The sequence below is a fragment of the Carettochelys insculpta genome, chromosome 2, assembly GCF_033958435.1.
Source record: "Carettochelys insculpta isolate YL-2023 chromosome 2, ASM3395843v1, whole genome shotgun sequence".
NCBI classification, from domain to species: domain Eukaryota; kingdom Metazoa; phylum Chordata; order Testudines; family Carettochelyidae; genus Carettochelys; species Carettochelys insculpta.
Genome location: NC_134138.1, coordinates 205,388,128 through 205,400,700, shown reverse-complemented (window position 1 = coordinate 205,400,700; position 12,573 = coordinate 205,388,128). Strand labels below are relative to the sequence as shown.

The following is a 12,573-nucleotide window of genomic DNA, read 5'->3' as shown; positions in this document are numbered from 1 at the left end:
CTACAGTAGCCCAAAACTTCGAAATGGCCATGCAAATGGCCATTTTGAAGTTTACTAATGAAGCACTGAAATACATATTCAGCGCCTCGTTATAATGCCGGCAGCTATGGCACTTCATAATTGCCGCGGCTCACCGCCGCACGGCTCATCCAGATGGGGTCCTTTTTGAAAGAACCCCACCAACTTCGAAATCCCCTTATTCCTATCTGCTGTTAGGAATAAGGGGATTTCGAAGTTGCCGGGGTCCTTTGGAAAAGGAGCCCCACCTAGATGAGCAACGCGGCAGCGAGCCACGGCAATTTCAAAGTGCTGCGGCTGCCGGCATTCTAACGAGGCACCGAATACGTATTTCAGCGCTTCATTAGTAAACTTCAAAATGGCCATTTGCATGGCCATTTTGATGTTTTGGCTAGTGTTGACGTAGCCTTTGTTATAATAATGCAGTATATCTTTTAAATGGGTACTCAGTCTACCCTGTTATCTTAAATGTCTGTACTACACAGTTCTGTGGGATTGCCATTGAAATTACTTAACTCCATACAATTTTACCAAGTGTCCCATATTTCAAATAGGGAACTATGGTCAACCTCAAGAGATCTGTCTGCCATTCACAGCTCTGCCATAGACCTTTCTGCATCACAGTTATCTCCCAATTCATTTATTCCTTCCTCTGAAATGGGAATACTACTGTTTTCCTTCCTTATAGCAGTATTCTGAGCTTAACATATTAATGTCAGTACAAAGCTTCAGATTTAAGGCAGTGTATTCTTTACATACACTGAATGAATGAATGAATTGTAATATCACAACTACATCCCAAGTAATGACCTGTGTGATCCCTGAAAAAATAGAAAGAATGAAGGGATGGATTAGCGAGACAAATATACTGAAGTCAAACTATTAGAAATCAAATATCTGGAAAATCAGTAATTATGAGAAAGGAAATAGAGAAAAGCAGCATGAAATGTTAAAAATGGTTTGGATTAAAGATAGATATTGTATCATTTACTTGGATGTGGTGGGAAAACCATTCTTACTAAATTAACTGATGTCACTTTATAATTGAATCCTATTACATTCACTCATGATCGAGTGTAAGATAAAACCACTTGTAACATGCTGATGTGTTAAATTGGAGTTCATGCACTTGTTAAAATTATGTCTTTAAATATATGGATATATTTGACACTTTTTAACAGATGTCTAACTGCACTAAACTAATTTCATAAAAAGATTATATAAATTTACTCCCTCTTTAATTTCCTTTAAAGTATAATGTTACTTAAATTAATTTAAAATTCTTGTATTATAAAAGAAAACCTTTACTGCACATGATAGACACTAGTTAACATTAGAAACTGAAGTCTTATCTATTAATCCATAAAGAGTATATGTAGTGCCAGATCCCAAACCACTTCTCCAGTGGGACTTATAGCTTGACTAGGAAGGACTACTGTGGGAAAAGACTATAAGCATTGCCTTCTTTCCCTCTCTACTAAGAGTGCCTGCTAGGTGACAGTTATGGTGGTGATTTATGACATGGACAACTACTCACTAGAAATCAGAAATACATTAAACTAACTTCACAGAGGCCACAGAATAACTGACTGATAGTTAACAACTATCGATCACTACCAATCGGGATTGACTATAACCAATAAATTTAAATAAAATTGCATAACAAACACAGCAGCCCTTCAATCCTTAGCAAACAAAGATTGATGAACATACATTTTAATTTGCATTACGTTATTTTGTGTTTTGTTATACTTCATTTAACAAACAGAGCAAGATGCTCCAACTCAAAAAAACCTGAAGTCTGTATTGTTGTGTTAAGTGTTCATCAGCTTTCAATGAAAGCCATGGACATGACAAAGGAAGAATGTACATTGACCTGTCTGGAAAGTTTGGATTTCTTTACATTTAAATATCCACTTTTTTCTCCATATATTATTTAGGGTACAAGAAACACAAAGCGTGCATCTACACTAGGAACTCACTTTGAAGTTAACTTCAAAGTCAGGAGCTACTTCGAAGCAGCCAGCAAACAGTCTACAAACATTTTCCCTTACTTCGAAGTTCCCAGGAATGGAGTAGTGCCTTACTTTCAAGTAGGATGTGTGTAGATGTTCAACTTCAAAGTCTGTTACTTAGAAGTTGTACTTCCATTTATGCAACTTCAAAGTTATTTTTGTAGTGTAGACACAGCCAAAGTGTTTTATAATACAAACAAATGCATAAGATTAATTTTTTGTGGTAGAGTCAGCTGCCATTTGTTTTAGTATTTTTTTAATAAATTTGTCAATAAAGATACTATTGTACACTAAAATAGCAAAAATCATAAGATATGTTTCTAAATATGTAAACTATGTAAAGCTTTCAACATGAAAGAGAACTACCTGTAATAAATTAGCTTTTATTCCATTCCGTTTTTTGTTCGGTAAAATCAGTTTTGCTATCGTATATACCCCATTTTCCTGGAAAAGAAGCATAAAAGAAAGTTATCAGAGTTAGTGCTGCTTTAGTACAGAAGGTGAAAACAAAATGAAATGTTACTTCATGAAACAATTCAGAAAACAATGTCAAATTGAGAAGTTCTTCGCCGTCTATTATACATTAAGTTTTAAGATAGGATGGATCAGCAATATGCACAAGAGCAAAACCATCATTACATTCACTGTAAACTGATCCTCGCAGATGGACACTGTAGCCATGTTGAGCCACACTGAAGTCAAAAGGATTGCACCACTGGAGCACCCATCATCCATTGTTTATTTTAGAATGTCACAATCCAAAATTTATGCAACCAAAAATCCCCAAATTGAGGTAAAACACTATGTGGTCACTTTGGAAATATGTCTATATGCCCAGTCTGATTCTGTGAAAACCATATTGTAGTTCGGAAAAGAAGAAAAGTACTGATAACAAAAATAGTTGTACTGATTTTACCATTTAATTTGACTTAAATAAGAGCCCTCTAAGTAAAACAAAACAATGGATTCCACTTAAGATAACACATCTGGTTCAAATAAAAATGGTTCCCTATGTCTGTATGGTTTTTACAGTTCTAGTGCTTACATTGGCAGATGAATGTTGGGCCCATACCCAAGAGCCCTGGACAATTTGGGGTCCCCAAATGAGCACTGGAACCTGGGTAGAAGAATGGGGGGAGGGTGCAGCTAACTGATCTGTGACTCTGATCCCCCTTCTATTTCTCCCTAAGGCCCTGGCCCCTCCTCTTCCCCTTCAGATCCTGTCCCATGGTCAGACCAGAGCCAGGCCGCAGCGAGACACGCCATAGGAACCGGTATCAGAGAGGTAGCCGTGTTAGTCTGTAGCTTTGAGAACAACAAGAAGTCCTGAGGCACCTTATAGACTGCCTAAGATATTTTGGAGCATAAGCTTTTGTGGGCAAAGACCCGCTTTTGCATCTGATGAAGTGGGTCTTTGACCACGAAAGTTGATGCTCCAAAACATCTGTTAGTCTATAAGGTGCCTCAGGACTTCTTGTTGTTCTCATTGCATAGGAACCTGGGTATCTGTGAGGAGCCCTGGACCCTCCTACTGCTTGGAGCATACTACCCACTGAAGACAGGAAGTCCTGGGTTCTTCACGGCTGCCCCCACTCCTTGGGCAGCTGCAGCTCTGGCTTCTGACTTGGCCAGGGATAGGGCCTCCCAGAAGAGCTTGGGGGGGCAAAAGGGCTGTGGGAGGCCCAAAAAATCTTCTGTGCCCCAGGCCTCAATAAATCTGCATTTGCTTGTGAATGCTTAAGCTATATGAGGAGTTAATTTTTTCACACTCTTCCTCATCTCCTCCTTTTGTCCAGCAGGTGACTAAAACATTCCAACACCCTGCCTCTGTTTTAGCTAAGAACTTTCCTTTTCCCTCTCCCTTTAGGTGTCCCTCTGTTTGGTTTTAAAGTGAATGTACTGATGATTTCACTCATTTATTGTTCATGGTCTTAACTTAAAATTTAGTATGTAATAGATGGCTATAATTTTTTTACTTGGCATTAACTACTGAGTTGAAGCATCTTGGAGTGTGCATCGGAGCCATGTAAGCGTCCACTAATTAAAACCATTTTTAGAACCATAAATTTTAGCCAATTAAAATGTTACTTGGTAAAATTCACAACTCCAAAGATGAAATGCCAGAGTATTATGACCCTTACAATTTATGTTTCTCAGACAATTCCGTGACAATTTTTTTTACTCTGAATATGTCAAAAAGAAAGAAATTCAGTTAACTGTCAGCTCATTAAAGAAACTGACATCTGAGCAATGCTTAAAACATAACAATATTGGCCAATTTTAATCAGTTCTGCCTAAAAATAATTATATGATATTGAATAATAAAAGTTAATAAGCCAAATATCTATAAATATGCATTTTGCAACCTTTTTTAGTTATGGTAACCATATGAGTAGCAGAATACGGTCAGTTCATAGGGCATTATCCTGCTCCTGTTAAAGACAATGAGACTTCAACAGGAACAGGTTCTTAGTGTTTAAGTAGGTGGCAAGCACTTCAATATACCCTATCTAGTGCTTCGAAATCTATGGATGAACAGCACTATAGCCTCTCTAGGTATTGTTATCCCACCAAGAAGGTGTAACCTGTCAGTTATGGGTACATCCAAGCTAGTATGTATGCTGCAGTCAGCAGCATGAACATGCTAGGACCGTACTGTACTCTTCAGAAGAGTAATAAGATACACATTATGAGTACATGTCTCCGAAGTGTAGCCACGTTAGTCTGTAACTTCACAAATAACAAGCAATACTGTGGCACCTTAGAAACTAACAAATTTATTAGGTTATGATCTTTCATGGGTAAAATCCACTTCACTAAATGGATAGAAGATAGATACAGCCATCTGATAAAGTGGGTTTTACCCACAAAAGCTCATGACCTAATACATTTGTTAGTCTCTAAGGTGCCATAGGACTGCATGTTAATTGTGGCTACATGCCTTTGACTGTCTTCCACTGCAAATGCAGGTGACTTTAGGCCAGATGTACAGCTGTAACTGCTTTATTCCCACCTCCATATGACTCCCTTGGACAAAGATAGGAATTTGGGAAAGGTGAGTGTAACAAAGTGGGTTGTCCTGTGGGCTGGAGAGATTGAAGCTAAGCCAACCCTGATTACGGAATGAGCCCCACCTGAGGAAAATTAGGCAATTCCCTATGCAGAGCAGAAGGTGGTTGCATTAAAAAGGAGAAGCCCAGGGAGCTGCAGCAATGGCCAAAAAGAAAAAAGCTCCCGCAGAACCGGTGAGCTTGGTGAATAAAGCCCAGTGAACTGGAAGTTGCTTGCAGAAGTGGGAAACCTTTCCTACGTTTAGGACAGGATGTCAGAGCCCCAGTGAAGATCTTGGAGGACTGGCTGGGAGATCAGACCAGGATGGAAGAAGAGCCCCCAAATGAAAGACAATACCAATATGAGCCTATTACAGTAAGGTTCTGTGACCTGTTACGTACAAGAGGTCAGACTAGAAGATCATGATGGTCCCTTCTGGCTTTAATGTCTGAGAGTTTACCAGATTTATAAATCACCAGTAAAAATGCACAAGGGGACCCAAGTAAACCATCAAGAGATATGAAAGTGATATCAATGATTCACTTAATTGCCTTACCTGAACTGAATAAAATCTTCTTACCTGTATTACTTGGTGAGCATTAGTGTCATTGAGCATCAGTTCAGTAATTGCAGCACAACAGGCTAGAATGAAAAATCATATATAAATATTCAGGGCCAGATTTATAAAGGTAGTTTGGTGCTTAACAAGATTTACAAAGTATCTAAGCAAGTTAGATGCCTACACCTCCTATTAACTTACACTAGAAATATTAAGGAAGCAGTCACAAGAAAACCACCAGAAATATGTCCTAGACCAGGGGTCAGCAACCAAAATAGCAAGAAGAGCCTTTAACTCAGTAAAAAACTCAGTAAGTCAAGAGCTGCAATGCATGTGAATATGAGATGGTCCTTAATAAATAACATCAAACCACAGCTTCCTCTCTGTTACTATCAAACCATACTTTTTGTAACCCCTATTTTAAGAACAGTACACACACAATGATTTGTAATGTGATACATGTTTACTGCAGGATGTTCACCATTTATTGAAAATAATCAGGTGGGTGGTTTTTTTTGTTTTGTTTTCTGTTTGTTTTTCTAACTTTGCAATTATAACATCAGGAGCCACAAAGAAGTCCTTAAAGAGCTGCAGGTTGCAGACTCCTGTCCTAAGCAGACTCTGATGTTAGGTGCCTGCTTTTTCTTTGACAAGAGACCTGCTAAGAAATGTCACCTCATATTACCAATTCCTAGAGTTAATAACTGTCTGATCACAGAAAGCAAAACACTCTTGCCCTGCCTCTTCCTTGAGGTCCTGCCCCAATATTGAACGTCCTGCCCTGCTCACATCATTCGTCATGCTGCCATACCCTCATACACTTTCACCAAGCTGAGGCAGAGGGTTGGGGAAGGGGAGGTAGCACCACTCTGGGAGGGAGTACGGGTACAGGAAGAAGCTTAGAACTGTGGGAAGGGTTGCAGGTGCCAACTCCAGCCAGGTGGAACTTACTTCGGGCAGCTCACAATCATTAGTGCAAGCAAGGCTAAGGCAGGCTCCCTACCTACCTTTCTGAGCATGGCGCATGGCTAGGAGCCAGCACAAGCCCTGGATCTCTGGTAGGGGAACATAGGCCGCTGTGCACTGCTCTTGCCTGCAGGCACCATCCCCGCAGCTCCAACTGACTGCAGTTCCCAGCCAATGGGAACTTCAGAATTGGCACTTGGGGCCAGGGCCGCACACAAAGACAACTGGTGCATTTCGGAGGCCACAGGGACAAGACAGGCAGGGAACCTTTCTTAGCCCTGCAGTGCCGCCAGACTTTTAGTGACCTAAAATTTCGCAGATTGGCTTCAATAGCCTCTGGAAGATGGAGATTGATTCTGGGAAACTCTTGGCAAAACCAGGAGGATTAGCAACCCTTTTCGGTCCTGAGAGGTAAAACAGAAAGTCTGAAAGACTTCTAATGGATCAGCTCCAAGACACACGCATTATGAGTAGGTCTGGCAGAATTAAATTTGTATTTAATAATTTTGATAGATATTATCAATTTTAATTTAGAGTATTTACTGAATATTTATTTGCACAATTCTGTGAAATTATGAGTTTTAAGCATTTTTTTCCAGTCTTTAGCTATTTAATTTTACAGAACTGCAGGAAATCATGAAAGAAAGCTTTCAAATAGGTGGGGGTCAGACAATTATTTAATGATGGTAAATGTTGAGATTTTAAGAGGATAAATAGAACCCTTACAACATAAATTGTCAATAAGACATGTCAAAATATACAAAATATATATCCTTACATAAAATTCTAAGGCAACAGTTTTCTTACTTTGCTTAGCTATACAATTTTTTTTTATTATTGGTGGAAATAATTGTTTTCAGTTTGTGGATCTATGGTATAATCAATACTTTCAAACCTGTTTATGAGTAATCTGGTACACTAATTTATACGGGAATAAAACTTTAATAAATGAATTAAAATTTTCTTCAGATGAAGCAGGAGTTTAGAACAAACACTAGTTGAGAGGCTGAATATGTCTTCCTTCATTCTGTGATAAATATACATTGGTATTGCACATCTAATAAATCCCCACAGCTGACTTGATTCTCCTCTGCAAAGCAAGTATAAAATTATTCTATTATGATCTGATAATATTGAGCCTCACTTCGCACAAGAATAAACGACTATACAAAGTTCAAAGTGTGGAAGACCAGGGACAATATACATACCTGCTTGAAGGGAGAAAGTATTTTCTTGTATTTCTTGAGGACTTAAATCTTCTGACAAATGAAGCTGCTGGATTCTCCCTGCTGCATTTGCACTAGATAAACTCCCAATAGAAGAACGATCAGAAACTAGATTCCTTTCTCTGAAAAAACAAATCAGTGTAAAATAAATATTTAATATCTGTGTTGCTCATTTCTGAAATCTGCCCTATTTCTGCCTCTTTTCTATACCTATATATATTTCCACAAAGTAAAATTTTAAAAATGTTTATAAAATTTAATTAACATCAAAGGCATCAGACATAAAACACAGTGAACGGATAAACAGTTTAGCCCTCTACTGTTTCAAATAAGCACTGTGTGGAAGAGTTTGAACTGTAATATAAATTTCCGAAAGCAAATACATGTTGAACCTCTCTAGTCTGGAACTCTCTCGCCCAGCAACATCTATAATCTAGCATAATTTTAGTTAGCCAGGAGACCACTTATCAAAGGTGTGGCCAAGTTTCCTGTGATAACATAAAGTTTGCTTACAGCCACCAGACCTGGCTCTCAAGTGTTCTGGGCTGTTATTTAACTGTAATTTACCCCTAAATGTCTTCTAAGAGCCCATTAAGCCGTGGAAGTGTTGTTACCGTCCTAGACAACATTGACCTCCCATGGTCCAGCAAATTCCCTCATTCGGTACCAGTCAGGTCCTGAATGTGCCAGACTAGAGTGGTTCAACCTGTAGTGATTTAAGGTGCCAAACTACAAATATTTTAATGGGGCCTGATGTCTAGAAAATTTTCTGAAAATTAGGCTCCTTAAAAATAGGTTGAGTTGGGCATCCAAAATCTCAGGTACACAAAAGCATTAATCACTGTGGAAAATTTATGCCAGTGGTCTTAATACTGCACAGAAAATCCAATTAATGGAACAGATGTACCTTCCTATCTGTCAACATGGAAACTATATGGATGCTGATTTTATATTTTATTTCTGATTGATTAATTTAACACAGCAAAACCCTGCTATTCTTTTAAAAAATAGTATGTCTGAAAAAAATAAATGCACGGCATTGTCATTAATGATTGAATCACCAACCAGAATTTCCACATTATGCAAGGTCTGCAAAACGTGTCAGAAGCAGAGGGTGAAAGCTTTTTTTATATACTGGTATATAGCCATATGGTTGTATGATAACCATAAAATATGAGACAAAGTCATTGATGATTATACAGACTTTCAAGACTGAAGACCTACCCCTGTAATATATGAAGGAGTTGCTTAATACCTCCCCAAATACGGATTTCCACACTAATCTCAGGGTCTTCACAAATCTGTACCAGAATCCAAACGACACTCCATAAAAGCTTGAGATAATCAGAATGAAGCAAACTGAGCAAGACAGGAACTCCTTCATATAGTTTCACTTGCTCTTTGACTTGTGACTCAGCACAGAGGAGGCGTAGCAGCTCTGCAGTCAGCCTATACAAGCATCAGCAACAAATTACAACCACACCAAATAGCACACATGGGTTAAATCACCTTGACAGTTAGTCATTATTGCAATTCCTATTATGCTTTTCTCACTTAATGCTACTGTACAAACAAGGATGCCCAAGTAGTCTATATACATTTACTGTTAAGTTACACTCAATAAAGTGTAAAACTTTATTCACCATTAAAATGGCCTGAAAATTTATTAAATTAAGCCTGTCACATTTTGCATGTCATAATTCATAACACAAATTAGTAACACTTTCCAACATGTGCATTATCTTATGTCTGTAAGTTTCTCTAAATTCTATTCAGCAGAAACTCTGAAAGTACTAGAGGGCACTAAGGCTATATCTACACTAAGCAATCAAGTCAAATTTATTGAAGTTGACTTTTTACTGCTAGAATTTATAAAGTTGAAAATGAGTGTTCACAAGTGTCGAAAAAGTCAACATAGCATGTCTGCCTTGCCTTAGCTAGATTCAACTACTACAGCAATGCATTGTGGTACCTAACCCACAGTGCCTGCAGCCCCATTGCATTCTGGGTTTTTGTGCTAGTGTGTTATGGGGAAAAAATGTGCCACAAGTGCTTGTAAGTATCTGATATCATCACAGAGTTCAGTGCCCCACCCCCCTCCCACCAATGGAAAGCAAATGGCCCAAGGAATTTTGTGCCATTTTTCAAGCCATTTTCCCAAAGCCTGCCCCTGGCTCATGCCACTGTACAGTGCTAGCATGGATTCTGAACAGCTTAGAGTCGTTGCACAGTGTGTTATAGACACATCCCAAAGTGCCATACAGAACTTAAATAGGCAAAGACAGTGGGAGGATGAGATGGATGAGGTGAATGAGGATGATTCAGATGATGATATTGAAGGACTGGAGACCAGGAATGCAGAACTGCTGGCTGCCCTGGATGCATTGTTTGCAGTGGAGCATCAGTTCTGGAGGTGTGAAATCAGCACACACAGGTGGGACTGCATCATTTTGCAGGTCTGGGATGACCAGCAGTGGCTGCAGAACTTTCACATGCACAAGACCACTTTCATGTAACTTTTCATGGAACTGAAGTACAGCGATATCAGAATGAGACCTGCTTTGACAGTTCACATGTGAGTGGCAATTGCTCTTAGGAAGTTTGCAGCGCCCGACAGCTAGCGATGAGCGGGAAATCAATTCGGGATGAGCAGATCTACAGTGGGACCCACAATGATCCAGGTAGCCAAGGCAATCTGTGCCCATCTGATGGGGAAGACAGTGACTCTGGGAAATGTGCAGGACATAATGGATGGCTTTACTGCCATGGGGCTTCCTAACTGTCATAGGGCAATAGATGGAATGCACATCCTCATTCTGGCCCCAGACCACCTGGCCTCAGAGTATAGAAACCACAAAGGGTATTTCTCCATAGTGTTTGCAGGCATTGGTGAATCACAAAAGTTGTTTCACTGACATCTACATGGGATGGGTGGGAAAGGTGCATGATGCACACATCTTTAGAAATTCAGGTCTGTACAGAAACTTCCATGATTGAGACTTTCTTCCCAGACCAGAAAATCAAGTTTGACAATGTAGAGATACCTACAGTGATACTGGGTCACCCTGTTTACCCTCTGCTCCCTTGGCTCATGAAGCCATACACAGGCATCCTGGACTGCAGCACGGAGTGGCTCAACTACAGGCTGACCAAGTGCAGAAAAGTAACAGAATATGTCTTTGGCCATTTAAAAGCCAGATTCAGGTGCCTTTTGACCCATTTGTACCTTTGCCAAGCCAATATCCGCCCCCCGCCACGCACACACCGGTTGCAGCATGCTGTATTCTCCATAATATTTGTGCACCAAAGGGGGGAAATTTTATGCCACCCTGGGCTGCAGAGGCAGATGCCCTGGGCAGTGCTTATGCACAGCTGGACACAAGGGCATTCAGCAATGCACATGCAGAAGCAATGGCAATCAGGGAGGCTTTGAAATATAGCTTTATGAATGAGCAGACAGCCACATGACTGTGCTGCATTTAACCATTGTGATACCACCTCCATAATAATGTGTGCTTGAACTTTATGAAAGCAGCTCCAACTTCACCACACCCCATGTGAACTAATATACAGCACTGTGGTTTTCACAAAAAAGTTCTTTTTATTTAGGTGGGTGAGGGTTAATGGGTAGGAAAAAGAATGGAATACTGGCATCATGTGTGGTGGAATGTGAGCCTTTTGCAGTGTGGAGAGGTCCTGGGGTGGACCCTAAGGCTGTCCTTGTCCTCCCCTGCCTCCCTGTGTTTGGGCCCCAGATGTGGGGCAGGGATCGGGGAATATTGAGCTAAGGCCAAGCAACAGGGTGAGAAGGCTGCATAACAGAGTCCTGTGGTGGATGCCCTTCTGCAGTTCCAGCATGGACACAGGATGCAAGTTTGCTCCTTGATAGCTGTCAGGAGCTCTGCCGAGTCCTGGTTCCTGGACTGGAGCATGCTTTGTCAACATTCCAGCATGCTTTGTTGCCACTGCTGGATCCACTTTCTGTCAGCAGTGGCTTTGGCTTACTCCATTTTTCTTTTCAAGCTGCTGCAGGTTGAGGTCCTGTTCGGATCTTCTCTTGCAGTGCATCACAGCAACCTTGCCTTCCCAGCTCACCATGCTGCCTGTTGAAGACAGTCAAGATTAAAATTTAGATACAATTTTTAAATGTGACACAGCGCACTGATCCATACAATGAATGGGTCTCTGTTTGACAATCACTACAACTTTTGTTTTCCAAGGCCACTTGCAGCTTCTTAAGGATGACTATGAATCAGCCTCTGCAGAGCAGAAGCTATTAGTTATCCAGACCATTTAATTAAGGATATGGTAAGATCTGGTGATTTAAGGATGGCGGGGGGAAGGGAGGGAGGTGTGGAAGCAAAGCCCTGTAAAATGTAAAGCGTGGAAAAAACTTTCTTGGTGGGCTGGTAGGGGGCAGGGAGAGTCAGCCCTATAAAATGCAAAGTGCAGAAAATAAGGTTCTCAATGGCTTCTCTTAAGTCCTGTGCAGGGAAAGCTCACACTGGACATGCCAGTGTCTGGGAGCAGGGTTCTCACCACCCAGCAGCTGCATGGTGTGAGGGAGGGGTTGACCCAGACATCCACTCAGGCAAAAAAAAATTTCACTGCAGCTGATCATAAATCCTTCACAGCTGTGTGGTTGCAGGGCTGGGGGAGCTCAGGAGCCCTCCAGCAGCATGATGGGAGGGGAGAGGGCTCGGAGAGCCCACCAGCTGCATGAATTGGGAGACTGCGA

General features: G+C 40.6%; 1 protein-coding gene across 7 annotated transcripts in view; it reads right to left on the bottom strand.

The window, feature by feature from the left end:
* NEK10 (NIMA related kinase 10) overlaps nt 1-12,573 on the bottom strand; it is a 244,257-nt gene that overhangs the window by 182,606 nt on the left and 49,078 nt on the right. For all 7 annotated transcript variants that reach the window (XM_074984426.1, XM_074984427.1, XM_074984430.1 and 4 more), the window contains 4 exons: nt 9,060-9,284; nt 7,818-7,957; nt 5,665-5,726; nt 2,400-2,477 (listed from right to left, as the gene is read on the bottom strand). In XM_074984426.1, the coding sequence (XP_074840527.1) occupies nt 2,400-2,477; nt 5,665-5,726; nt 7,818-7,957; nt 9,060-9,284 (505 nt within the window). The remainder of the gene's footprint in view (nt 1-2,399; nt 2,478-5,664; nt 5,727-7,817; nt 7,958-9,059; nt 9,285-12,573) is intronic.